The sequence below is a fragment of the Hetaerina americana genome, unplaced genomic scaffold (genome assembly GCF_022747635.1).
Source record: "Hetaerina americana unplaced genomic scaffold, ioHetAmer1.1.p SCAF_24, whole genome shotgun sequence".
Classification (NCBI taxonomy): domain Eukaryota; kingdom Metazoa; phylum Arthropoda; class Insecta; order Odonata; family Calopterygidae; genus Hetaerina; species Hetaerina americana.
In genome coordinates this window covers 1,254,050-1,280,356 of record NW_027286808.1, presented here as the reverse complement: position 1 = coordinate 1,280,356, position 26,307 = coordinate 1,254,050, and the positions used below count along the sequence as shown (strand labels likewise).

General features: G+C 40.2%; 2 protein-coding genes across 2 annotated transcripts in view; one reads left to right on the top strand and one right to left on the bottom strand.

Annotated features, from left to right (window-relative positions):
• Positions 1 to 4,753: 4,753 nt before the first annotated feature.
• Chrac-14 (DNA polymerase epsilon subunit 3 Chrac-14) lies at positions 4,754 to 6,399 on the bottom strand. Its single transcript, XM_071586647.1, has 2 exons — positions 5,812 to 6,399; positions 4,754 to 5,253 (listed from the first exon to the last, which is right to left on the bottom strand). Exons 1-2 carry the CDS (start codon positions 6,080 to 6,082, stop codon positions 5,111 to 5,113), a joined length of 414 nt encoding a protein of 137 aa, XP_071442748.1. The 5' UTR covers positions 6,083 to 6,399; the 3' UTR covers positions 4,754 to 5,110.
• An 896-nt stretch (positions 6,400 to 7,295) lies between these two features.
• Abl (tyrosine-protein kinase Abl) overlaps positions 7,296 to 26,307 on the top strand; it is a 320,692-nt gene continuing 301,680 nt past the window's right edge. The window contains exon 1 of the mRNA XM_071586670.1: positions 7,296 to 7,641. Within this exon, the coding sequence (XP_071442771.1) occupies positions 7,515 to 7,641 (127 nt within the window). The 5' untranslated portion in view covers positions 7,296 to 7,514. The remainder of the gene's footprint in view (positions 7,642 to 26,307) is intronic.

The window sequence follows — 26,307 nt, the reverse complement described above, 5'->3', positions numbered from 1 at the left end:
TTATGGAATAAATAATGTGGCATCACATTGCCTTCTTCCTCAATAGTGTTTTGCACATTAAAGCAGCCATCCTACTTGTCCTAACAACCTGTTAGATATCTTTGCAGCCACCTTACTGAGTAACAGATCAGTAAGGTGGCTGCAGTAACAGATCCTGGACAACATTTTATATAGCTGCCTCTTAGCCTATCAAATGTCTGGCATGAGTGACCCTACCGGAAGCAGTTATCATTTCTCCTGCCACCACAGTCTTAGAGGTCATCTGAACATGCAAGCCTTTCCACCATGTCAAGATTTTAGTCCCTTTGGAGGGAAGAGTTAAATGAAAAACTTGATTTTGCAATTTAATCAATCCAGTCTTGTTATTATATGAACTTATTTTTAATTTTCTTATAGCCTTTGGTGAAGAAGGCAACGGTAAATCAGCTCAAATATTTATCCCAAGATTTGATAATGGGCGAGGGCATAGCGATGAGTCTTGGTAACCATGGAAATATGAACCTTGTCATGCCCAATAGCAGGAGATCAAGGTTTCTGCAGTCGTCATCATATGAAATACAAAATGGAACAGACTACAGCAGCAAAGAAGAGAATATGGAAGAGGACTGAACCAGTAAGAAGAGAAACTTGTTATGTTGGACGATGTTGAGTACAGGTAAATTAGAAAATATAGTTGGAGAGGAAGAGAAGAAATGTAGATATTTTTGGGCTGTGCGAGGGGAGATGGAAGGAAAGTGGGGATAACTGGAGTGTTAATTATTGAGTAATATTCAGTGGAAGGGAAATGAGCTAGTGATGGATAACATTAGTATTGAACAAAAAGGTAGGAAGAAGTACTGCAAATATAGAGTAGGAGAGTGATATTTATTTAGTACTAGCCCTAAAACAACGAAGTTTCTACTATTCACATCAGATTATAAACACGAAATAACCACAATGACAACCAGTAATATTCGAGCCCTAGGTGGGGGAAAATCCAACTATGTGGCAATCAAACCCTCAACCCATGGATTGTTAGGCAAAGATGTCCTTGCCCTGCCACGACTGGGTCTGATGATGATAGAATATTATAAGTGAAAGCTGAACCAATGAACTTGGTCATTATACAGGTTCACATGCCAACAATTAACCATAGGGGGAAATAAATCAGTATATCGGGTATCCCTGGGAGGAAAAATTTAATAGTCATGGAGGATTGGAATGTAATGGTTTGGAATGAACGGTAAAGGAGTGAGGTAAGGAGCTATGATTTTGGAACATGGAACAGCTCCTGAGAGAAATTGGTAAGAGTTCTAGTTTGAAATTCTGAGCTGTAGGAATGATTTAATCATAATGACACTTTGTTTAAGTGCCACAAAGGCATAGGTATACATGGAAAATGCATTAGATGTCAGTTAGACTATATTATGTTTAGACACAGATTTAGGAACAGTATGATTAATTTGCATAGTTTCCTTAAAGTAGATGAGGTTATAGACAATATGATTAAGAAGATAGACCAGAGAAGGAAATGAGAGAATGTAAAGACAAAATTAGGTGGAAAGAAATTCAGAGATAGAAAGAAAATTTAGATGGGAAACTTAATGAGGTGAACGAAGCATGGTGTAGGACGGAGTTTGAGTTAATGGAGAGTTTACAAAGGAAGGTAAAATCCATGCAATTTTATTGAGTATTTTAAAAAGAACTCCTTTAAAGTTTCACTTGTTTAGTGGGGATTAATTTGTGATCACACTTTAAACTAGTAGCAAAAAAGTGTACATACATGATTAGCCAACTTCATTTGGCTATCTTTGAAACTTTCATCTGGGCAATTGGTGTTTTTCTGTGCATAAGAGTTATCTAGAAATTAGAAAACAATGAAAGTGGATTTTCTAGCTCTTGCAATGTAAAGATATGGTCCCTCTCTTAATGTGATGCCTTACTTATTCCTGTCCCAATTTGGCCCATCCACTGATTTCCGGAACATTCACTCAAGTAGTAGTTTTGAGGGGAGGCAACTGACAGCTAAGGTCATTTGTGCCATAGGGGATGGACAGGAAAGGATGAAGGGTTGAGAGAAACCCAGCGTCGGCATTAGCCTACTCTTTACGAAAGGCGCCAAGGGGTCCGCAGTTTAACGTCCCATCCAATGGACGGCATACTCACTCAAAGTGCCCTCCACAAAGCACCTCAAATAGGGATTAAGATACCTCTGAAAAATATTCAACACCGCCGGGATTTGAACCCGCGCCCTCAGGGTGGGAAGCCAGTACGTTAGCCCCCGCACCATCTCGATCCCCACATTCACTCAATTATCTGAGTTTTCCAAAAGAGTGATTTTCCCCTTAGTTTAAAGGGCTAAGACAAAACTGGCATGTATTCCACCCTTTTTTTAAATACACATGCAGAATGTGTTGGAACAATGGAACTGATCCTGTGGAGGTATAGGTATTCCTTTTTGACATGGCACAATACACCCTCCAATGTTTGCAGAAGACTGGGTATTGATTGATCTAAGCCAGTATAATGAAAATTTTATGATAAGGTTATTGGAAGCATTATTTGAAGGGCTTTGAGTAAGCAAGAAGAAAACCAAATATCTGGCATTAGGAGGTAATGGAAAAGACAATTTGCCCAAAGAAGTAAAAACTTTTAAGTATTTAGGTTCTATTTTTCATTAATCTGCAAGGTGTGAATATAATGAAGAATACAGAGTACTTCAGGCTCTAGGAGCAATTATAATGTTAAATAGAGCCATATGGAGCTGTTAGTGTTTATCTAAGGAAATAAATAAGAGAATTGAGCAAACAAGAGTTGAGAGCATACTGAAAGGACAGAATGCTGGACTTAAGTTTGAACATCTGAAAAGTAAAATACCATCTGTGGGAATGGAGAGTATAAGGAGATGAGCCAGGATACCAACCAAGTTGAGAAGAAACAAGGCAGGATATTAGACAACAAATGGACATGAAAGAATCATTGGTACAAAGAATCCTGAGACAAGCTCTCCAATGATGTGGCCATGTTCAAAGAATGGATGAGGAAAGGTAGCCAGGAAGAAGGAAACGTGGATGCCTTAGGAAAACATGGAAAATGGGAAGAGCCTCAATGATAAGGGATTGAGGGTTGGAAGAGGAAGATTGTAGCGAGCAAGATGAGTGGAGGATAGGAATACAGGATAATCACTGAAATTTTGGAAGGCCCTTAAAAGTAAAGTGAAATTTCCAGTTTTACAGATTGACTCATCCTGTGAAAGAAAATCTAGAGTGCATGCCTGTAAGCATTATTACCACTTGGGAGATTAGTGATGCTTGGGCAAAGCTTCTTACCTCATATGGTTATTCTTTCTCCTCATTAGTGAGCAACAAGTGAATGGTAAGTTCAAACAGTCAGTCTGGGAGTGTACTATGTGCATACTCTTGGCTCCTGCCCAATCAGCTGGTCAGATTATTTGCTTCCTGGAGTATTCTATCTACTCATACTATTATTGTCCTTCCTTTATTCTCATACTGTAATGCAAATACATGATAACTATGCAACACTCCTGTGAGCCATCCATAGTTTCATCTCTCTTAGCAGTTATGGAGTATAGCTAGTACAGATATATATATATATATATGTATATATACACAAACTTGCTGGCCCCCAGGGTGTATCTAGCAGGAAACAGCTTGAGTGCTGTCAAATACCTGCCTGTCTTTACACAAATCTAGGAAGGTTGAAGTTTTTTGGTTAAGCCTTTATTTTAATAGGTGCAAGCAGTAATCTGCATATTATGCTTTCTTCAAGAAATACTACTTTATTAGTGAAAGCCGTGAATTCTCGGTACCTTACATTAAATGGCAGCCTGGTTAAAGAGGCCCAATTAAAATATCTTGCCATAAGATTATAGTAATGCGGGTGAAGACTGGGAATAAGGTCTTCCAACATCACTTTTAACTATTGAAATAAGACTAGCTACATTAAATGACATCTTCAATCTATTTGTTTTACACTTTATCTCTCTCATTTTACTTATATAATCTCTCCTACTATAGTATGAAGGGGCAATTAATTACTGATTAAATCTTGCAATTTATGCAAGATTTAATCAGTAATTAAACCTTCGCTCTGTGAATTATGCCCCACCTAGCACCTCCAATTTTGATTCATGGTTAGGTTTGCAGTAAGTCTGCAAAATTTGCTAAAATAAAAGACTAAGGGTGATGAGTAGGCTGGAAGAATTATGATGGATGACTATTGGGCAACAAAGAGAACAGGTCATATTTTAAATTTAATTAAGGTATAGAAGTCTACTTGTAACACAGAGAACTACAATAGCTCTACATATCATCGACAGCTTTAACCACTTGGATAAAACAAGAGAGAAAGAGACACCATTGACGAGATATCCAAATACATATTCATTCCCTCTGGCAATATGTACTAGTAAACAATCGAACCTAAGCACCCCTACTTTTTAATTCAACTTCTTAGGCTCCACTTCAGTACATCCATTAGAGCATGATGAAGATACGACATTTTTGCATGTTTGTCAATGTGTTTTATATATATTTGCTAATATATACCTAAAAACATCTATGCATAAGGTTTGTGCAGGAATGGCTGGTGCCCTCACAGCCACCAAAACACACTCTAGAGGTGGGATATCGTGTATCTGTTTGTGACGAAAACAATATAGTTAATTATTATATTATTAATTAATTATATAATTATTAATTAATAGTTAATTAATATATTTAAAATTAATACATGTTTTTGAATGTACCACCACTTTCTTTATTGAAATATAATTTTACTTAAAGGAAATTAACTGGCCATTCAAATACATAAGGTTGGGACCATACAGGAGAATATTTAATTACAAGGGAAAAAGGGAATGTTAGACGATTTATGCAATTCTGAAATCAGCCAAAGGAGTACACAGATTAGGAATATCCTCCATCCTCATCATTGCACAAAAAACAACTTTTTCTCAATAAAAAAATCACCACTGAAACCGATGTGCTCAACTGAAGTTGTAATAAATATCTCATGTATATAAAATAAGTTTTGATACTTGGAATAAAATTGTTTAACAATCGTAGTCAACGTTGCAGGCCACGTTCTTCAGACACTCGACACAGTCACTTCAAGCATCTTCTGCCACTTCCATGATGTCATCGTCTTCATTAGTAGCATCTTCGGTGAAGGAATCTGACTTTTTCTTGTCTTCTTTTAAAGACCTTCTTTTTGCCTGGGCATCCTTTTTCTCCTTCTTCCCTTTTCTGAAAGCTGTAAAAGTTTCAATTAACTTTTAGCTCATTCCATAGAATTTGCTCTATTACAGACACCAAAAGTTCAGATATATGCATTAAATGCATATATAATGAAAGTACCACAATAATTTAAAACGAAATGAATGAATTCACAAAATATAAGGAACAACACTTATGTGTTTAGGGGAGTTGATAAAACGGTATCTCCCAAACATTTGAACACCAATTTATTTTCATGCTATGATGAAAGTCTAAGAGGTTTCAATACCCATTGCTGCATAAAATTTGAACAATTGAAACTGTGAACTCTAGTTATAGTTAGAAAGTGCATTTCTTTTAGCTATCTAATTGAATGTTCCCAAACAGAGTTTTCCACAGAGGAGTTAAACAAGAACAATTTGTTTACCATTATTTCCTCGGTGTATTTTATATATTACGTAATAAAATAGCACCTTCAACATGACCATCAAGCGGTGAATGCAAATCTGCGAATCAGTTGGCATAACTCTGTTTCATGTTTGTAACCAGCGAATTCCATTTCCGGTTAAACTGAATGACAAATATCGACATTTACCTTCTAACGCTTCCTTAAGAGGTCCCACGAACTGATGGAATTCGCCGTCTTCCAGAGCGTTTATTACATCTTGGCCACTGATAGTTTTACGATTGTTTTTAATCGCCAGGTTATTAGCTAGAGAAGTCAAGTAGAGTATAAAAACTGAAGCCGCTTTCGCCAGGGCATTTCTTGCTTCTTTTCCAACAGCAATACCATCTGGTATTGCCTCCTTGACTAGCCTCATGACGGCAGCATTGGGTAAATTCAAATCTTCTGGCCGTTCTGCCATTTCTTGATGTTATATTTCGAGCAACGGTTAGCACTCAAAAACCATATATCAACTTAACACTAATCACGTTAAAGAAACAAAATTAACGATAACTTCATTTAGTTCGTGAAATGATATATTAATCGGCCCAGTTGGCGTCAAGTGGTCAGCACAGAGTCATTGAATTTCATTAAATGAATCACCTTTCACTTCTTTTATTCACTCAATGACGACATTCTACACACCAACCATTTCAGAATAACTAATTTAAATAACTTCACCCAATATATTCAGCACAGATACGCGCTCTTTCCTTTAGCGGGAAATCGTCATGCATGAAACAAACAAACATCGTAGGGCGAAAATTATGTCAACAACTTGTTAGTTGACAGTCGTAAGCCGCCGTCGTCATCGTCGTTCTTTTAAATTCAAAATTTCCATTAATTAAATCCTTATGCAAAATGCTATGGGGCTCTATAATTACAATATAGATTTTATGCTATTCTTTTAACCGTCCTAGTTTTGAGTATATTTTTTTTAACAATATATAATACATTATTAGTAATGATCTTATGATGGTATTATATGATCATAGGATATATTAGAAAGGCTTTGCTTTCATTCACCAAAATGAAGCTGATAAGTTGGTATCGATAGTTTTTAATTTTTATGATCAACCCATTTCCTGTGATTGATTAAGGGTCGTTTGCCCATCACCCCAAAACTGAGTTTCGCGCTTTAATAATGTTATGAAAATGTTAGGTTATCGAAGAATAATATCCAAATTTGTTTCGATATCATATCCAAGAAATATCCAACTTTATTACGAATCCAAGTCAAGAGTCCTATCGTTGCCATGAATTGACTGCTTCATTGATTGTGAATGAGAAATGAATAAAATATATTGACGTGATGGACACTCATGGCGACATGTAATACTAATAATGTTACTAAGCGAAGAGAATTGCCTACTCTATACAATTTCATTGAAGTAATTTGATGTAAACAGGAATCTAGAAACATGAAAAATTCGCACCTTCCGGCACTCTTTTGCTTCCTCCTTCATCACATCAGTGCATTGAGAATTGATTGGCGCGCGCATCGGGTCCGGCGGGCGGGTGCGCCGGTTGGGCGCGAGACGGAGAGAGAGAACGAGAATCTGTCTCGTGGTGCCACCATGTGCGTAATTTTACAATGAAATAATCGACGTCAAAGATGTCAAATATGGCCGAGTACCACTGAAAGTAGACATCAGAAGACGTAAGGATATAGGTTTAGTTTCTTTCGTACTTCCAGTATTTTGATGTTAATTCCGTTGAAGTTCAGTGTTACTCATTCTCTTCTAAGTGTGGACTAGGAATAATGTAAAATGCTCGAATGAAAGTGTTAAAGACCTTAATCAGTGTGGCTAGGCGTGTTGTGCCTTTGGCCGACTGGGGTATGGTCCCAAATCATGGGCGCCCAGCAAGCCAAAGAACGCGTTGTATCTACTCGGGCCCTTTCTGTTACAACGACAAGAAATAAGCCGAAGACGAAGGATGGACGCTTGCAGGGATCAAATATTTTCACCGAGCACAGTGGTATGTTTTTTTCTGAAGGGTGCTGTTAGTACTCTCCAGATTGATTACTACTTTGATTGTATTTGTTTTTCGCTTCTCCTATGGTTCTTGCTCACATTTGTACTTTTGGTTTTTGTCCATGGTGGAGTATATAATAAGATATAATATTCCATTTGCGAAATGTCATTTCTTCCAGAGCGTACTTACCAGATTAAAATAAAGTTTTGATTAATTGTGAGTGATCTTTCAAAGACCCTCGATGATTACCAAGTTACCTAGGCTTATAATTTCTGGCATGAGAGTTGTTTAATGGTATAGTATGTTATTTTTGTTTTATCGGCTGAGAGGCTGAACGCTGAAGTGCGTTTTCCTTCAATCCATGTAGTATATTGATGAGTAACTATATTGTTTGCCCTTAAAGTTTTTTTTTTAATTTCTCCTTTCTGTGAAAAGTGCGAAGTCGGAGTAAATGACTCTTTTTGTTTAAAAAATTGGCCGGGTGTAAATCGTCTAAGCTATGCCCTCCTAGTGTTGTCCCATTCTAGTGATGAAAGCGTCGATGTTTTTACGCAATTTATGTTTTGCTTATTAAGTTATCATGTGTGAAAAAGGCGTTTATTCGATCTGAATCAAAATCTCCAAATTTCAGTCCTTAGAAACCACAAATTTTAATTACGAGGTGATTGACCTGTATAAGAAGAGAAGGTGATTTTAATGTGGTATGGACTATTGGTTGATATATGGACATGCGCCTAGGCATTTAAGATCGAGTGATATACATTGATGTCAGAGAAGAGGATCGGTATGTGTGGGTGAGATCTTCTTAACGAGAACTAGATACCTAATTGTTATAAAATATTTTTCTCTTCTTGCTTCATTTCAGTTACATCAAATAAAACCCGAGTTCGGGTACTCAGCGTCTAACTCATGATTTGGCGTGTCTGCCAAATATTGTTTGGCATTTACTTACCTGTCGTTTATTATTATGAGGAAGTTAGTTACTGAAAATATATCAAGACTTTGCTATTTGTTTCTATGGTATTCTTCGAATAATTTCATAAGTCAACGCTCTTTACGTACCAGAATTTTTTTGCATTTCATGTGGTGTTTACATACAATTTTTCAGTTCGAGTAAATGTTGGAATTATGTACTCTAATTTATATTCCTTTTCCCGTGATAGCTGTTTTATTTTGGAGAGACTCCAGCAGTTGCATTAGCTTTGGAAATTAAACGATTATATTTATTTTCAATAGAATTGTGGTATAATACTTCTACAAATTAAGTTCAGAAACTGTTGTTTTAAACGATTACCATGGTCTATTATTTGAATATGCAGCTGATATTAAGAGTCTCAATGAAAATTTATTGCCTACGATAAAACCTAAATAAATATAATTCCACCCCATGTCGTAACTGTCATTAGGCCATGTTGATAGATAGCTCCAAAATTGCGAGTATTTATTTCTTTAAGCATATTTGGTTTACGTTATTGTTAATTTCCTTCAAATTGATGAAAACGCTATCATATCATTTCGTGGTTTGATTGCTACCAGTCTATAAAACATTGATTGAATCATTTACCTGATTTGTAATTTTGGTTGAGAGGGTGGCCGTTGTGAAAAAGCATAGGAAAAAAGGTGTTTTCATTTGAAGGATATTACATTTTCAATGTCATTGAAGTTGATTTTTCGGTGCAGCAGACTTACTTAAGGGAAATTTCCTGTTGGCTCAACCAAGGCCCCACGCCCAACCAAGGCCCCATTTCTTATTCTCATAATTTTTTCCTGTATGTTGTTTTCACCCTTAGTTAGTTCAAAGTCCTAATGCGAATATTTTTTTTAGAGAATCCTATAAAACATTGAATGCAGTCTCAATGTACCTTCATGTGCATGTGGTTTAGCATTAAATATTTCATAGACAAAAGTTTTTGTGATCATAATTTTAGACAATCGAGACCTTGGTTACTGCCTAATGCAAGTGACTGAATAAACACTTAAATATAATTTATACTAAAAAGTAATAGTATTAACTTTGATTTGTCTCAAATTTAAAATGGAACCACCGTAATGAAGACACGGTTACGTTTCTACATCCATGATATTGATTCATTTTAGAGACCCTATCCATTATGGAACAACTTCACAGTTATTTTTCATGTTGAGCAATGTTTATGTCTTCATATTAAAAATCTTGAAACTCGTTTGAGGTACCTCTTGTTTGTTGTCATTAGTAGAAAAAAATGACATTTTATACCAAAAAATGTGAGCGAAGTGGAAGTAATCAATCAGGTCGCTAACAAATATACCACACCTGCGTCCGAAACTGATACCAATTAATATTCATTGATTTATGCATCACCTGCATAGGTTTATATGCCTTTATCTTGCCAACTTAATTAACAATTAGAGATTAAAAATATCATGTTTTGTTAAAATTAGTTAAATTTGTCGTTTGAATAATGGTAACACTAAATGCTCCCATGTGAGAATGATATTTGTAGTAATTTGTGAATTTTAGTGTATATTTTCACGTAAGAATGTACATTTTATGATTATAGCTCCTTGATTCTGATTTTTGTATGGGAACGATATCTACTTAGCTCTCAAATAATATGTAAAACAGGACTAAAACGTTTTAGATTTATACTAACGGATGATATAAACACTCACTGGAAAATTGAGAAATGGATAGCGTTGGCAGTAAAAAATAATTTTGAGGAAACGTGAAAAGGTCCCAAAGCTCACAAACTTAAATGCTCTTTAAGAAATTAACAGTTGTGCAAACGTAGAATTGGAGCGCAGTTTTATCATACTTCGGCGGGCTTTTCTTTCCTGCTATTCTCGGCGTGCTTGGACTGGTTGGTTTTCTACGAATGCATTCCTCCTCCACCAACTGGGGAATACCTCGTCGTGAGCCAGGGTTTCTTGTCGCTGCGCGAAAGGGAAATCTAGTGGTTCCTCGTGAGTCACATTTCGAGACGTAAGCTGGAATAACCTCTCTCGCCAGCCTCCCATTCTCCGCCATCCTCCCCGCCCCTCTTTCGCCGCCACGCTGTTACGCCCTCGGGCTGATGCTAGTATGCCGGTCGGTCTGCATTCAGGGTGACCGCAGCGGCCGAGCACATTTGAGAGGGCATTTCCGTCAGCACGACTGCTGCTGGTCCGTGGTGGGATGCTGGGTCACTTTGTAGGTCTCGCAAGGGTTGTGTTGTCTGCGTCCTGAAATTTCATAGATAGGGGCGGGTAAGACATCAAAATACATGTATAATCCCCCTAGGGAAGACATCTTTTAACTATTGGCACACTGTCTCTCAGGACGAGTTTCTTCATTCATATAAATTCTCGCCTTTCTCTCGAGGAAATGGAAACTGTCTCAATCCACCAGAGTAGTGCTGGAGTAAAGGCCCACGAATAATTGGATTATGTGCGATCCAGCTATTCAACTAGCACCGAAGCGATCCATATTTACGCTGGTGATCTTGTCGTGTTGTGCTTAGATACATGGTAAAAATATGCCGAAAACGCTATTTACATTATGACCCGACTGTACGTCTGGTTATTGCTCTCGTGGCAAACCATAAGGATGGTACTCAAATCCTGCCCCGGAAATAGTTTCTTTCTTGCGATTTAACAGTTCCTATCGCCCTGAAAATTACCTAATGGGTAGATCTCAGCCACCAGATTGAAAGGACTCCGATATCTTGTACCTTGTTATGGTTATCCCGAAGGCAGTTTCAACCTTGTTAGATTTTGAGCGTTGTGTAAATTTATTTAATAACTTACGCCCTGGGAATGGACTAAACTTAATAACCGTGGTAGGATTTGCAGGAGACTCTCCAGTCCCTAACAGTGTACTATTTGGAGAATGCGTAGTTGGTTGAAAGTTGAAATAGAATACGAGGCCGTCAGGTTGACCACTCCGAAGGAGGAAATTGTTAAACGGAATTTACTGGAAAATTGCTCAATATCTGTAAAAATTCGGAAACTAATCGGGAAAAGGGACGAATTTGTTGAAAAGTCAGAAATAAGTTTAGGAATCAGAAATTTCCGCCGAGAGTTTTTTTGTTTTATTTGTAAAGCCAGGTCTTGCTATAGAGTAGGCCATAGTTTGTGTAATTCCAAAGAAACTGCGGGAGATGCCGCAACAGTTACTTTTAACGGAGTCATCCGCTATTTCGCTTTTAACGGAGTCATCCGCTATTAAAATTTCAGAGTTTAAGAGGACGCCTCGGTAGCTTAAGTGGCCAAGGCACTCGACCGGATATTGAGGGATCTGGGTTCGAGTCCCAGTCAAGGCGAATGATGTTTACGCTCTGAAATTGTTGCATAGTTTGTGTGCAGTTTCTGGCGGAAACCAAAACTGGGCTTTGGATTTTACCTGGACGAACAAACAACTGTTTTTCTCCAGACGTCGGGAATCAGAATTTTGGAAACGAGGGTCCATGCTGGCCCGTCGATATGATCTCTGCGATTTCCTTTAAACCACAGAGATTTTGGAGATGATGATCGCACGGGACATAAACACTATCTATGACCAAATTTACATAAGTGCCAACGGATGTACAAATCTTGGGCTCTTTTATGTATAAATATTCACTTATACATAAATGTATATTACATTTATATTTGCATGCTAATTTGCATATTACATATAAATTAAATATGTATACGCATGTGCATACACGCAATGATTGATGTCCTCGTTCTTCTAATATTTGAACCGTAAAGTTTTGGGAAATCTTATGAGAATGCATAACGAACTGCGCATTTAATACTGAATTATTTATTGAATGGTGTCACCTCGAAGGCATAATTTTATTTTGAATTATTTTCCGGAGTTTAAGGGCTTCGTCGTTTCTGTGACCCAATGCTAGGGCGAGATAATATCATCCCGATTGTATTGTATTTTTTCACTTATTAGTAACTAGTGACTAATTTTTATTTTGTATATGTTTGGTTATCTTGATATCACAAGTTTCCACGATGGAGTAGGCTTACCGGACACATTTCCTTAATCTCGTTTAATTTCATCCCTGTCATATAGCGCTGTTCAGAGCAAAATTACGCTTCCTTTTCAATGTGATGAATGTATATTGAATTCCGAGAAACTGCGAGAGGTAGACAGTAACCCCGACAGTAACCTTTAACGGAGCCATCCACTAAATGAACATTACAATGCAACAATTTCAGAGTGTAAAAAGCAATCGCCTGGCCCGGGATCCCTGTTAAGGTGAATGATTTTTACATTCTGAAATCGTTGCATTGTAAAATATAGTATATTAACTACCTTCAGGGAATGCCATACCTTTTGATTAATGAAGCCTAGAGGTGGATGAGAAATTTTAAATGAACCTTATAGTAGCCATTTGTTTTCAGTTTTAGTTATATTAAGTGATTATGGGTATATTTATTAGGAGAAGTTTCTCTCTCCCTCAGTGATTCATGGAGCACATCGTTAAATTTTCCATCCGGAGAGACAAAACGGCTACAGCCGTACTGCCCTATTGCACCCCATTTGGGATTCCCACCTAAAAATTGCCGTCTTGGGGATGTGAATGAGGGCTGCCTACGTGGAAAGTCATCGCAATAATCTGACTCCCAGTAATAACTGTTACACAAATAATAATACCAACAATATCTTTTCCTTTAGTCTCCATTAAGGCACGGGGTGTGTCGTCTCTGTTGCGTGGTTATGGTCGTGGCATGTCGGGAAAATGCAGTGATTTCGATGAATGCCCCGTGGGAGGCAATCGTCAACCAGTCGTTCTGCATTGCTGTGCAGGCGAAGATTTTGGGAGATGTTTTTGTGGGTCGGGAAATCAGGCGATTATGGTTACATTTCGTACCATCCGTGCGCAGAGCTAAATTAGAAGCCGACTTCGCCCAAGTTCCACGGTTCGAGTGGCGTCTTGTCTCTCTTTCGTCTGAGAGGTGTCCATTTAATGCGGTCGGCTGTTCCTTAGATGAAATGAAGAGAGAGTGTGAGTGAGTATGCGCGATGGAACAAAAAGGGTGTGGGGGGTTTATCGATATTCGACGAGGCACGGAGGCGGCAATTACTCGGGGAGCAAAAAAGAATCGGACTTGCGCAACGTGATCCTCCCCCCTTTTCATTTTGCACCCCCCACCCTCTTCGCCTCCCGGTCGCCGTCTCGCGTACGTATTTCAGAGGGAGAGAGAGAGAGAGAGGAAGGGGTGAGGGGTAGGTCGGAGGGATACTTTTACTCGTGGAAGCAAGAGGAAGTGGAAGTGAGATAAGGCATCCATTCACGAGCCGTCTCGCCGTACTCTCCGCCCTCCTCCCCCGCTCTCCCCTCCCTTTCATTCCCTGCCACCACCCCCAACTGCCTCCCCCACCCTTCCGCCGTGCCTCCTTCCTTCATCAGACCTCGCCAGCTCTCCGCGCCCCCTTTCCCACCTCTCGTGGTCCGAAAGCCCTCAGCCATCCCCTCCACAGCCCAGTTACGGTAACCGCCGAAGTAACACACTTCACCCCGACTGGATATCGGGTTCTCTCTCTCTCTCATTCACCTGCCGTCTTCGCGTGACCGCCCTCGCCATCACCAAGGGGTCTGCGGTTCGATTCCCCTCGCTTTCGTGACCCCTCCATTCCCTTGACGCGGGCGTGGACCTTCCCAGATTGCGAAATCCTGTAATATCTCGGCCGCGTTTTACCTTTCACGTTTGCGTTCGGGTCAAGGACCCTTCTCCATCCTCGTTCTCACTACCAGAGCATCCGCCCTCAATGTGTCGTCGGCTGGTCCAGGAGGGATTATTTTATGTGTGCCAGGGTGGTTTGGAAGCCATCGACCGTTACCCCAGTCTTTGTTTGCGCCCGCGTTTTCCCGTGGTTGTATCCGCGGTCGATGTTTACATCACATGAGGTGACGAAACGGAAAATTTTCTCTGGAGTGTAGGCTAGATCTACGGTACGGGGTGGGTGCCTTTATCAGTTGGTAGACCGATTGATAATTGTCGAGACATCTCTTGTGCACATGGGATAAACCGTGAATACTTCAGCATACCTTTTTCTGATTGATGTTCCGGGCCGTAGTTATTTTATCCAGGAGCAAGGAACCGATGTAGGTTTTCTAAGTTAGGGTTATTGAAATCATTGAATTAAAAAATACTTATTAAAATACTTGCCAATATTAATGCGTTGTTTTGAAAATGAAACTTTTGCGTTTCCGAATAGTAAGGGCATTAGGAACATTGAATTACCGAAAGAAGTATTAACATAGAAGAGGAAATTAATGACGGAGACAATTAAATCATTAAGATTGCAATGGATTACATTTGGAGTCTTGTATAGAGTAATTGTATTGTTTTTGAAACTTAATACCAGTATGATGTGAAATCTTTTAAATATATGAATATAAAGAAAAGCTGGGCAAAGAGGAAGTCGCCATAGGAGTGTTTGTTAGGTGACGAAGGTATTGATCGTTTCAAAGTCTTGGTAGAAATAGTGATGATTGTGAGAGGGATAAAGATGAAGAAAAGATGGAAGGAATGGGCACTTAATCGCCATGAATAGGGTTGGCAAGTGTGAGGAGCTGAAGAAAATTATGGTGTAAGGGAAACAGGTTGTGTGCCAATGTTTTAGAAGCTCCCGGTTTTTGTGTAATAACTTTCAGGATCCGTTATATACAAATGTCTAATCACTATAACTGCCTATGGCAATAGTCCTTTATATTTACGAGACTTAAAGTGGAATGAGGCAATAAAAATTTCAAAAATAAGTTTTCTCCGCATGAAAAAAATATGTTGCTTATTATCACGCTCAAAATAACAAAAAGGGTGGTGCCGCCGCCCCTGACATAGACTGTACGATAGACTCGTAAGCTGGATGGATCCATTCGTTTCTCCCTCTCCCGTTTTGTGTTGCTTAGACTGGTTCCAGGTTGTGGTATTTCTCTGTATAAATCGATAACAATTCACCTTATTCAATTTTATGAGTCAATGTCAGCGTGTAAATATTTACGATTGGTAACGGAAAGCCATTCATTGATTTTATGAAACTAATGATGTCTTGCTTGAGTCCACCTACGATCGTGGTACTTCCTATAATATATGAACAATTTATCCCATCGAAGACAGAATATTTAAATAGCGACATATTTATGTATGCATGAGGTTCTAGATGAAATTCGTTTTTATATCGGGAATTCCTCCCGGACATTTTTCGAAATTGAATATTCCTCAAGGTCAGTAAGGTAGTAGGTAATATTTTATTCCTGTGCCAAATCATTAAGAGTGTAAACTTCACGTTTGTATGTCTTTATCCGTACTTCCCTTGAACTCCGCTTGCAGAGAAGCATCCCGTGTCTTGTACCTGGAAAATTTCGGCGCGGCATGCTTTTTCAGAGGTGGTATTGTACTGATTCATGTGTCTTTAATGCTTTCGTCATATTGATTTCGTTGAATTGTGACGAAAGTTTATAGAGCAAAAGGAAATGTAGCAATACTTTAAAAGGTCGTGCGTGCAAGCCACAGGAAGTTTTGAGTGTGGATAAAGGGACAAGGATATGAGGAAATGTTTGCTTGCATTTAGTTTAAACACTCCTTTGCACGCTCTTAAGGGAAATAAATGTCTTTTGTACTATAGAAGGAGTGACCGAAAAAACTACTTTTTTTCTCGTTACTACATCGCCAGCCAGGGGATATGGACGGACGTCTAGGTGGGTGCTGAAAAAAGACGAGAGCTCATTGTGTGGCGGTACACTGTAAATCATTTTACTTCCGAGTGGCGCGCGCTTTTCATAGCTCCCTTCGTCATTTGCTCGGCTCCACCGCGGGTGGATTGACTATGGGTGCATTCCTTTGACTTGGGGGTGCAATGATTCATCCCCGTTAGCTACTTGATCGCCTTTTTCGAGATTAGACTCGGCGAGGTTCATCGCTGGGAGCTATGACAACTGTGCGGGCCCAGATGAGGCTAGCGGTCCAGAGAATTGTTTTTGAACTCAGCAAAAATGATTTACTTACTTTTTTTGGGGTGAGATTGAGACTCTATAGTCCCCTTCGTCCACCTCATCCTTAAATGTTACATTGCATGTAATCACAATTATGAGTAGTGATAAATTCCTTGCCTTTGATGATTATAATAGCGGGAAGACAAACATTTCTTTGAAGTGGAAAACCTTTTCAAATTAATTACAAAACCCCGTATGAATATTCTAGACTCGTGCTTCCACTACCGCACCGTGTCGGTTTAGTAAGTATTGCATCGCTAGCGTACGTTCTTCGTGAATGGTTGTGAGTTCATCAAAGAAAGGTTTGTTTGGGTGGAAAGTATTTTCACAAGTATTTTTAAGTTCTTATTATTACTTCTTCTGTATCAGAAGCGCAAAATAATTTCCTTCGAATTGTCTTCAAGGCTGAATGTGGGAGATAAATACATACGCCATCAGACCTCTAAATGTGTATGTGAATATTTTCAATTTCCATTGCGAAAGCTGATGTAATGGGAAATTGTTTGTCATGATGCACTTCATTTTGAATTATTATAATGAAGTGAAACCAAGTAATGCAAAATAAATACACGTTGAAGATAGCCCTACTCAACATTATTGGTCGCTTTGGTTCAAATAATTTTGTTTTGTGCTATCGAAACAATTCGTTGGCGGAATCATAGAAGTGATTGGATGCAGTTTAAATTGAAGAAAGAGAAAATATTTGCATACTTAAGGAAACTGTCGAATTACGTATATGCGTGCGTGCAAAATTTATAAGACTTAAAGAAAAGAGTGAATGCACGTGATTCACTCCGTGATGGCCAGGAATTCTTATTATTTCCATTTTCGATGAAATTAGAAACTTACTTTGTGTTGTGTGTTTGATCATCATCTCGTTCACGTCTCTCATACTAATGAGAGACGTGAACGAAACTTTTTGCGCTGCATTTCCGCTTGAAGGGTTCAGAAATGGGAAGATCATTGTCGTGCATCCCCCGTAGTCGCTTTAAACCGAACGAGTAGGCGCAGTACTATCGAGTTCGTTTCTTCCGTTTGTAAATTAACCAACCTTTGTGGAATGCGGAACGGGGACGTGATGAGGGTCGAAATATCATTTCCCCCAAGGAACAAACCTCGGACGGACAGTGGCTGAAGTTCATGACTGCCTTTCGTGAGTCGCGGACGATGTTAGCGAATGTAACAGCCTTCCAGAGTACCGGGGAGAACTGTCTTCTCCTTGGTGTTTTTTGCATTGGATTTTTTCGCCCTTAAGCTTACCTTCTCCTGATCTACAAGTATTTCTCAAGTTCCTTACCCTTACTCTGGGCTTCGAAGAATCGCCAGTGAAAGCACGTGGTCGTCTTGAGGGATTGATCATGGAAATAAAGAAATCGCTGACGTAAATATTTTCTTTGCGTTCAGTTTATTACGACATATTGTAGGACTTTTTATTTTAAAAATTATTTTTACCGTTGGAAAAATGTCATTATTTGTGCCGATGGTAATAGCGTATGAAATGAGCGCATATGAATAGCTATCCAATATGAAGGCTTGCCAATATTTCCAATAATGTGGGAAAATCAAAATTATTTCTGGTTCTTCGGGGTTATCACACGCTGCAAATAATGCATTGTTTTTGAGAATGCATGTTGAAATATATAATTTGACTTACTCCCTGTTGGTGAAGTACAGGCACGTTGTAGGTAATGGGGGGGGGGGGTCATGGGGTTTCTGAGGCTCCTGGATCTTTCCACCCTCTAGACAGGGGGAATGACCCCTCTGGGGAAGTTTGCCTGTTACGGTAAAAGTAGAAATAAATGCAACTTATATGCGTGAAACTACTTTTGAATATCTGCTGTCCCCCGAGCATAAAATTATCTTCTGTAGACTGCGTTGTGGTATATAAATTTGTGCGATTACTCTCAGATTTAGCATGAATTTCAAATTTTTATTTCTTGGGAAAAGGTTTATGAAACCATTTTTGTTCGTGTATGAACTTCTCTCCATTAGCAGGCTTCCTAGAAGCGCTACTGTTCCGAGGCTACTTGCAAATGGAAATGCGCTATGCGTCGAGAGAGCGCTGTCCAGAATTCAAGCAGAGATGCCGATCGTTTTGTGTTGTCTCTAGAAAATGGCCATTATATATAAGGTTTTGAGACCAACTAATTTCCTGCTGTTTGCAACCTTTCCACTTTAAACGCGATCCTCTTCCCAACTTGACTGATGGACTGAGAGCAGCGCCTCGTCTGGCAGATACTATTTCGTGGACAATAGACCGACTGAAACCTTCGCGCAATCCCATCCACGTACTAACTACTAAAGGGTTTTTCGGGCATGAACTAGCAGAGAGCTCACATCTCCCTCTCGTAAAGTCTTGAAGTTAGCGGAGAATTACCAGCCGCAGTGAGCACGGCGTCGCTGGCAGAATATTTTGGTGGGCCGGTCGACTGTTGGAATATTTTACGCGAGTGGCGAAACTGTTCCCCTGAACTATTCACGAGTCGCAGCGCTCTCGCGATCTGCTGCCCCCCACCTCCCCTCACGCCTCGTTTCACCTCCACCCCCCGCCCAATGATATCGCCCTTTCCATACTCCCGCCCGCGGAGCGTTTGCTCTCCGACTTGCATCATCCTCAGTGGGCTAAGTTTTGCTGTCTAACTTCCCATTTGTTCCAAAAATGCCACTTCAATGGAAACTTAATTTCCTTTGTGATGGCATTGCACGGCGATTCTTAGCGTCTCGAATTTGCGATTCCTGCGGTTTGAAGAAGAAGGGAATTGAAATGACCAAAATTTAATCAACGGCACGGTTTTAAGCATTTAGTTATTGATGTATCATTTTACTTTGAAAGTAGTGTATGTTGAGGTTCATCCCTTAATATGGTGGAAGGGCTTGTGTATTCTGATGACCCCTAGAGCTGTGCTGGCGGGAGGAATGGTATATGATAGTAGCAGGGTCACCGTAGTCGAAGAGTATTTAACGAAGGATCTGTTCCTCAGTAAGGTGGCTGCGAAAGGGATCTGAATCCAGTGGAAAAAATCAATTCATTGATGATATTAAATTAAAGAGTGTTAAGGGAGGCAACGGGAAACCCTCTCGGTTATTTATCCCAAGAAAATTTGATGAACAAAATCATTAGAATGTGTTCTGAAAACTAGGTCCACTGAGCCGCATGTTGTTCTCTGCATCAGTAGAGGCGAGACCTCCGCGGTCATCATCGCACGAAATCATAGCTAAGGGTAATCAACAGCAGCAGCACAGAAGACTCGGGAGAGGCCCAAACCAGTTATAACCGAAACTGGGGGATTACTGGAGCGATATTTTTGTAGTAATATATAGCGGAGGGGAAGAGAGCGAAGGGTCGCAATTGAACGAAGAGGTAAGGAGAAGTGCGGTAAACATAAGAGTAGGCGAGTGAGAGAATACGTTATTATAAGTGGAAGGAAATTAACTGGGACATTGGTTATAGATTTTAAGAAAAGATTATTGAAACTGATATGGAGGGTGCTTGTGTACGACTTAGAAACAGTCGTTGAAAGGATATAAAATTGCACGAATCGGAGGATTTTGAAATGTGGATGTGGGAGAAAAAGGTAAAATTGGTGGAAACGAAAACAAATTTAGTAGTCCTAGAGATGGTGGTGAAGGAGAGAGCATTGTTGGCAGATATCCAAATGAGACAAGGAAGGTGAATGGGGAGCATTTTGACAGTTGAACCAACATCAAACATGCGTTGGTTCGCAGTTGTTGATGAGATGTTGGTTGAGGGCAGAAAATTAGGCGAACGAGGAAGAGACTTGGATGTTGGATGGCATGAAGGAAACATGCGGATTTGAAGAATGGTCTATTTTAGTGTCGCTTTTCAGGATGCGTTTTGTTAAGAGACCTAAAGAAATGTATCTCTGTTCTGTCTGTGTTCATCCTTAACGCACTTTCAAGTGCTGTCTACCTAATAAGTCTCTATCGAATGTATCACTGCGTTTAAATATACGTACGTACAGTGAAAGACCATAATAGTTGTTATTTGTCAGCGGGTAGGTTTCTTTTCTAAGCTCCTCTCGCACGGAAAAATTTCCTCATGCCTTTTAACTTAAAATTTAGGAAGAAAGGAATTTTTCTATTGAGGAAAATTTAATTCCTAAGTTGTATTTTTTAGACGAAGCATAAAAATAATGTTGAATCTTTCGGAATAAATTGCTGTAAGTGGGCCATTCGACCGACGTGAGTGGGAATTTGTGGTGATTTGTTCCCATACCCTTTGAAGGTGTTCTGCTGTATGACTAGAAATTAGTGGCGTTAGAATTGTTGAAGTACGAAACTTAACAGTAGGATGACACTCGCCGAAATCTTCATTTGGCAAAACCTTATTTCTGCATGAAAAGGTCTGGAGTGGTCTGTGAAAATCCAGTCCCGTAGCAACCCGGTATCAAAATGCTGGTTTGAAAAACATCCACGTTCTCGGTAGTGTCCTAGCCTTTAAGCCTTCAAGACCATTTCCGCCTCTGGCAGAGAGATAAGGCGGCCAAAGGTTAGTGCGGAGAGAAAGGCGCGCTTGTCGCCGCTTGGGGGAAGGTTGAAAAGCAAAGAGAGAAAAATCGCGAGGCCGAGTCCGCGGGGATATCTCGGGGATCACCCGGCGAAGCGCTTGTTCCGCACGCGCTCAGGTGGACGGTCGCGTGCGTTCGTGTTTGCTGCGTGTCCGTTTGCCCAAGTCATCCGGGACCGGGAGAGGATCGCTCTCCTCCTCCTCCCGCCCTTGGCTCTCGAGCCCGGCCGCAGTTACGGCTCCTCCGCCACCCTCTGCTTTTTTTATTGCCAGCCGATTGCATTTGTGTTTGCACACGGGGGAGAGAGGTGTAACCCTTATCTTCCTCTCTCCGTGCGCCCCAAGGACGACTCGAGGGAGGCGCCCCATCTCCCCATACGGGTGCTGGGGATGAAATGGAGGGAGCAATCATATTCATTGTTCCTCTGGGACTCTCTTTTCGTGTGTCTCTGAAGCATTTAAAAGCAATGGATTAAATTAACATTCCCGCAGACTGAGATGGGAAAGGTGCAGATAACAAATATATACGTTTTGGTATTATGTGGACCTTATAGTACTTTTTTACGAATTCCGATGATTTGGGCGATGTTGAGCGGAATTCAATCGTAATTGCTAAAAAAAGATATAATGGTAAGTGAACGTGTATACCATATTCCCCAAAAAAATACGACCTTGGTTCCATTTTGTCTGTATTAGTTTCAGCTAAATAATTTTTTCTGTGGGAGACTACGTAGCTTTATGCATTTAAGAACGTTGAAAAAATCTTATCGGACGAAATAGAATCATAAAAATCATTAGCCATTTGTATTGGATTTTAGTATACCACCGTATTAGGAAATAAGAATCGAATATGCCCTTTGTATTGAGGACGAAAAAAGTGTGGTATCAGGAGTTGTACTTTTTAGTAGTGATGGAAATAGCGAGAATGAGGCTGTGAGGAACGAAGTGAAGAATGGGGTTGGCACCCCAGAGCCGGTTCTTCGCTTTTTTCTAGGAGCGCAGAGGAATAAGACTCCAGACGCTGGATGGATGGCCGCCTTCCATCTCCAGGTTCCTTCATGTGCTTATTCCTCACTCCCCAAAGCCAGAGCTTTCCCTCCCCCCTCCCCGTTCACCCCATCCACCACAGTCCCCTTCCTTTCGAGAAGCCTACTTCCCCATCCCAGCCATGCTTCGACCTTTTCCTCAGCTTTGTGAGATAGGATCCCGTCTTCTCCGTCCCCTTCGTTTCCCCGTTTCCTTCGTACCCTTTAAGGAGTGTTATTATTAACCTTGGTGGAGGGAGAGTAGAGGGGTTCATCTCTCTCTCACTCATCATCCTTCCGCTATTTCCACCGTTGCAGGCGAAAGATATGTGGAACCCATAAAAAGTAGTGTTAGGACGGGAAGGATGCATGCTAGTGACGGAGTGGCGCTCTATACGATCTTTAATCCTCTTCCGAGTGGCGGCGCCAAGGGTTCTCGTTATTGACGCCGTCCCGAGTTAATCGAAGGATAAATAGCAGAATTCAATTCTCACGTTTTTGTCATTATGGGTTTTGTTCGTTTTTCTGTTCTAGGTTTTTGTGTTTGGTCTAGGTAGGTGGTTCTAGCGCTTGCGCCTTGGGGACAATGGTTTTCACTATTCATGTCAATTTTTAGCGATTAAAATTAAACCCATACCCGGTTTCATCGTTGCTTAGTCATTATAAAACGAAGTATTTCTCGTCAATTTCATGCCTTTTTCGTGGTGTCGATGTTGGCTTATGGTACGTTCTCTCGCGATGATACCTAGCAATAGTTTCCAACTTGATGATCTCATTTTTATGCTGCGGTATAATGATTATGCACGAACGATAGTTACCTTTTATATTGTTTCATTTGAATCCATTAATGGATTTTCCAGCTAAAAATATTTCGAGTGAGAATTGAATTGTTTAAATTTCAAAATCAAACGTATCTTACTTCCGGATTTCACCGCTTTTAAAATCTTCGGACTTAATACTTGCATTTCTCTAGATAAAACTACAAAGGGGTAGTTATTGCAAGGGTAATAACGTTAATCCTTAAGGTGTTTTTGGCCAAGAAAATTGGGGAAATGTTCGCGGAATCCTCAGAAACACCCACTACGTTTCAAGATCAATTTTTTTTGCCACTGTCTCTGTTCTTGACTTGGATACTGCACATTTGGGATGCATATTTGAAACAGCCTCCTGAGTAATTTATATCCCTTGCTTGCTTATAAGTAAAATTGGCATAGTGACGGCTTTAACTGTTGAGTTCTTTGGTTTCGGTCCCTGAATTGGCCTCAAGCGTTGGTTCTGAGTCGAATAATGAAGCTTAGGGAATATAGTCGGCACACTGCCAAATTTAATCCTCAGTTAACCGCGCAACTAAACCCATGTGTCGTGATGCATTGTTTGCTCCCTTGGAATCACTAGTAAATATTAAACCGACATGAGCGCAGGGGATTCAAGACTTGTATTCCCCGGTGCCTTTGTCGGGGCGTGAGGAGGACATCGACCCTTAATCGATCACCCGAGTGGGGTGTGGGAAAGTTGGTCGGGATTCTCCGGCCGCGTAGCTCCCTGCGAGAAAGTGATCTAAATGGCGTAGCGATCTAAATATTTATGCAGCGCTGGGCCGCGACTCGCGTTTCGTTTCTGATGAATGTAAATAATCTTCCTTATTGGACGTGAGTATCCTGGGGCACTTTCAAAATGTACAACCGCAATAGTGCACGCCCGAGGGATGAAGAACGGGGTTGGATGTTGAAAGTTGGGACCGCGAAATGCGTAGAATCCTCCGTTTTGCGATTCAGGGGAGTTTGGTAGCTCGGTTTTCTTTTAATTGGCGTGACCCGAGTCGCAAATGGAATTTACGTAAGGACTGAGACGTGCGCTACTGATGAATAACGGGCGGTGCGATACCTCGAGGTGATTCGCAGCCTAATTTTCATCATCAAGCCCGCTGTCACTCTGTGCAAGTACCACAACTGATGGAAATGAGGTTAGCTCTGGAGAACTTCGTAAATTAAGGGATTAATTGCGACACATTTCTCATTTAGTGTGATTGTAGTCATTGAGTCTCCTTGGGAATGTGTATTTATTTATGTTAAATTATTGTTCCGATATTGTGGAATAGGTGTGCGTCCACAGCTCCCGCAATCCCATAGAGCCTAGAAAATTCCAAAAAAATTGCCTGGCTAAAGAGAAGTAATTTATTTTCTTGAAAGGACACCTGAAAATTGCCATTATCCATCACACTGTATGCATATTCATACGTTATTTGTTCGTGGAACGCGTTTCTCGGTAAATCAGTCATTTAGCTTACAAACCCCGTATTCTGTAACCAACACTGGGCATCCGTTTCTAAAAGCTTCAAGTCAGTGAAAAAGTCCGCTAAAATAAAAAAAATGTAACGGAGAACATAGTAGAACGCATATTCCGTGAAATATTTGTGATGTTTTGTAAAAGGCATCACGAGAGGGCCTGCGAATGAGCCAGTTTGTACATTGACATTAAGGCCAAGGAAAAGGCCCTCTGTTTGTTGTGATGGTATATAAGCTATTAGAAGAAATATAAAAACGCTTAGGCCAGTCTTGATGCACGTACAGAACCAACCTGATTGTACTGCGTGGTAGTAGAGGTGGTTTCAAAGAGAGATACAGTTCTACTTTGGGGCCTTACGTGATGTCTATAGAGGAATGTTTTAATAATGGTTTTCATGAAAATTATGTTTGGATGAGGCTGTTTGATTTTGCCCTAGATACATTTGACGAGTAGCTCTTCTGTGTTCAGATTGCCTTAATTTAGTTTGAAAAAAATGTTTCAGTATTCCGCCATTTTTTAAGTTCCCTAATTTTACCTCTTTCACAAACATAAAATATCACTCGGCAGTTAGAGTTCCACTGAAACCTTGTAGTGCCAATGGCGTAGTTTCAGGCGTGATATGGTGGAAGTCGAGCGTAATAATAAACAAATTATAACACTTTACCACTAGATAACTTGTTGTGTCAACTTTTGCACATGATAATTACATAAATTTGTCATTGATATTCCTTGGTAAATATAATTTTTCATTCAATCGGAATATGGTTTTTCTTTTCTCCCTTTCCAGAATTCCTGGTATAGCAATTTGCGAAGAGTAGTTCTCGAAAGAGGTTGATCTTCCTTATTGCTGCTGTTTCCACGGTTTCATTCGTCAAACATTTCTAATGCCTCATTGCAAATTTCAAAGGTTGTGTGTTGATAACACGCTTGTAAAAAGCCCTTGAGAAGTGTTCAGAGAGGTTAAGATGCATTTTGCCCTTTCTAAATGTATTTAAAATGATATTCCCCCATTTAGAAGGGCCTGGGTTGTTGCAGTGGTTAGCATTCTGGCTTCTCACCACGAGGACCCAAGTTGGAATCCCGACCGTTGTAGAATATATGCGAGGTACCCCGATCGCTTTTTAGGTACCACGTGGAGAGAGAATTTTAAATAGAGTAAGCAGTCCATTGGATGGAGTTTCAAATTGTAGACCCTTTAGCATATTTCGTCATGAGTAGGCTAATGTTAACGCCGGTTTTCTCTACGCCATTCACTGAAAATCCCAATTTGCCTACCTAATGTAGAATGTAGAAAGTAGCAGTTTACCCACCTAATCCCAACGGCACAAATTACCTCAGTTGTCGGTCTGCTCCCGTAGTGACTACCACTGTGATGACAATTGGAGAAGCATTTGCATATGGCTTTCTAGTCAATGGAAGGTAATTTGTTTAGTCAAGGTACAAGGAAATATTTGCCGTCATTACATGCGCGGAGTTCCCTGGGTTTAGGGAATGTGTTGCAAGTGTCGCAGTCGCTGCCTGACGATTTGCGCATTTATCCATCGGAGAGTGCCCTAAAACATTTATTGCTGTTAATGGGGCATTTCACGCTTAGCGGGTTTTCAACCAGCCCGTCTCTTGTATCTTGTTTTTTTTCTTGGAGAGATAACAGGAATGCGAATCGATCACATTCATTCCGCTCGAGCCATCGTCGACCGCAGTCAACCGAAGACGTTCAATTATCCATAGGCAGATGTTTTCTTGACTATATTGAACTTAAGTCAGGCCACCATCTGCGCGGAAAAGAGCTGTGCAAATGGTTCAGAGCGGATTCCGTGAACCTCTTGTATGATGAATGCGAAGTTGCACTCCTCGTTACAGGGTTTGGGAATGGGTT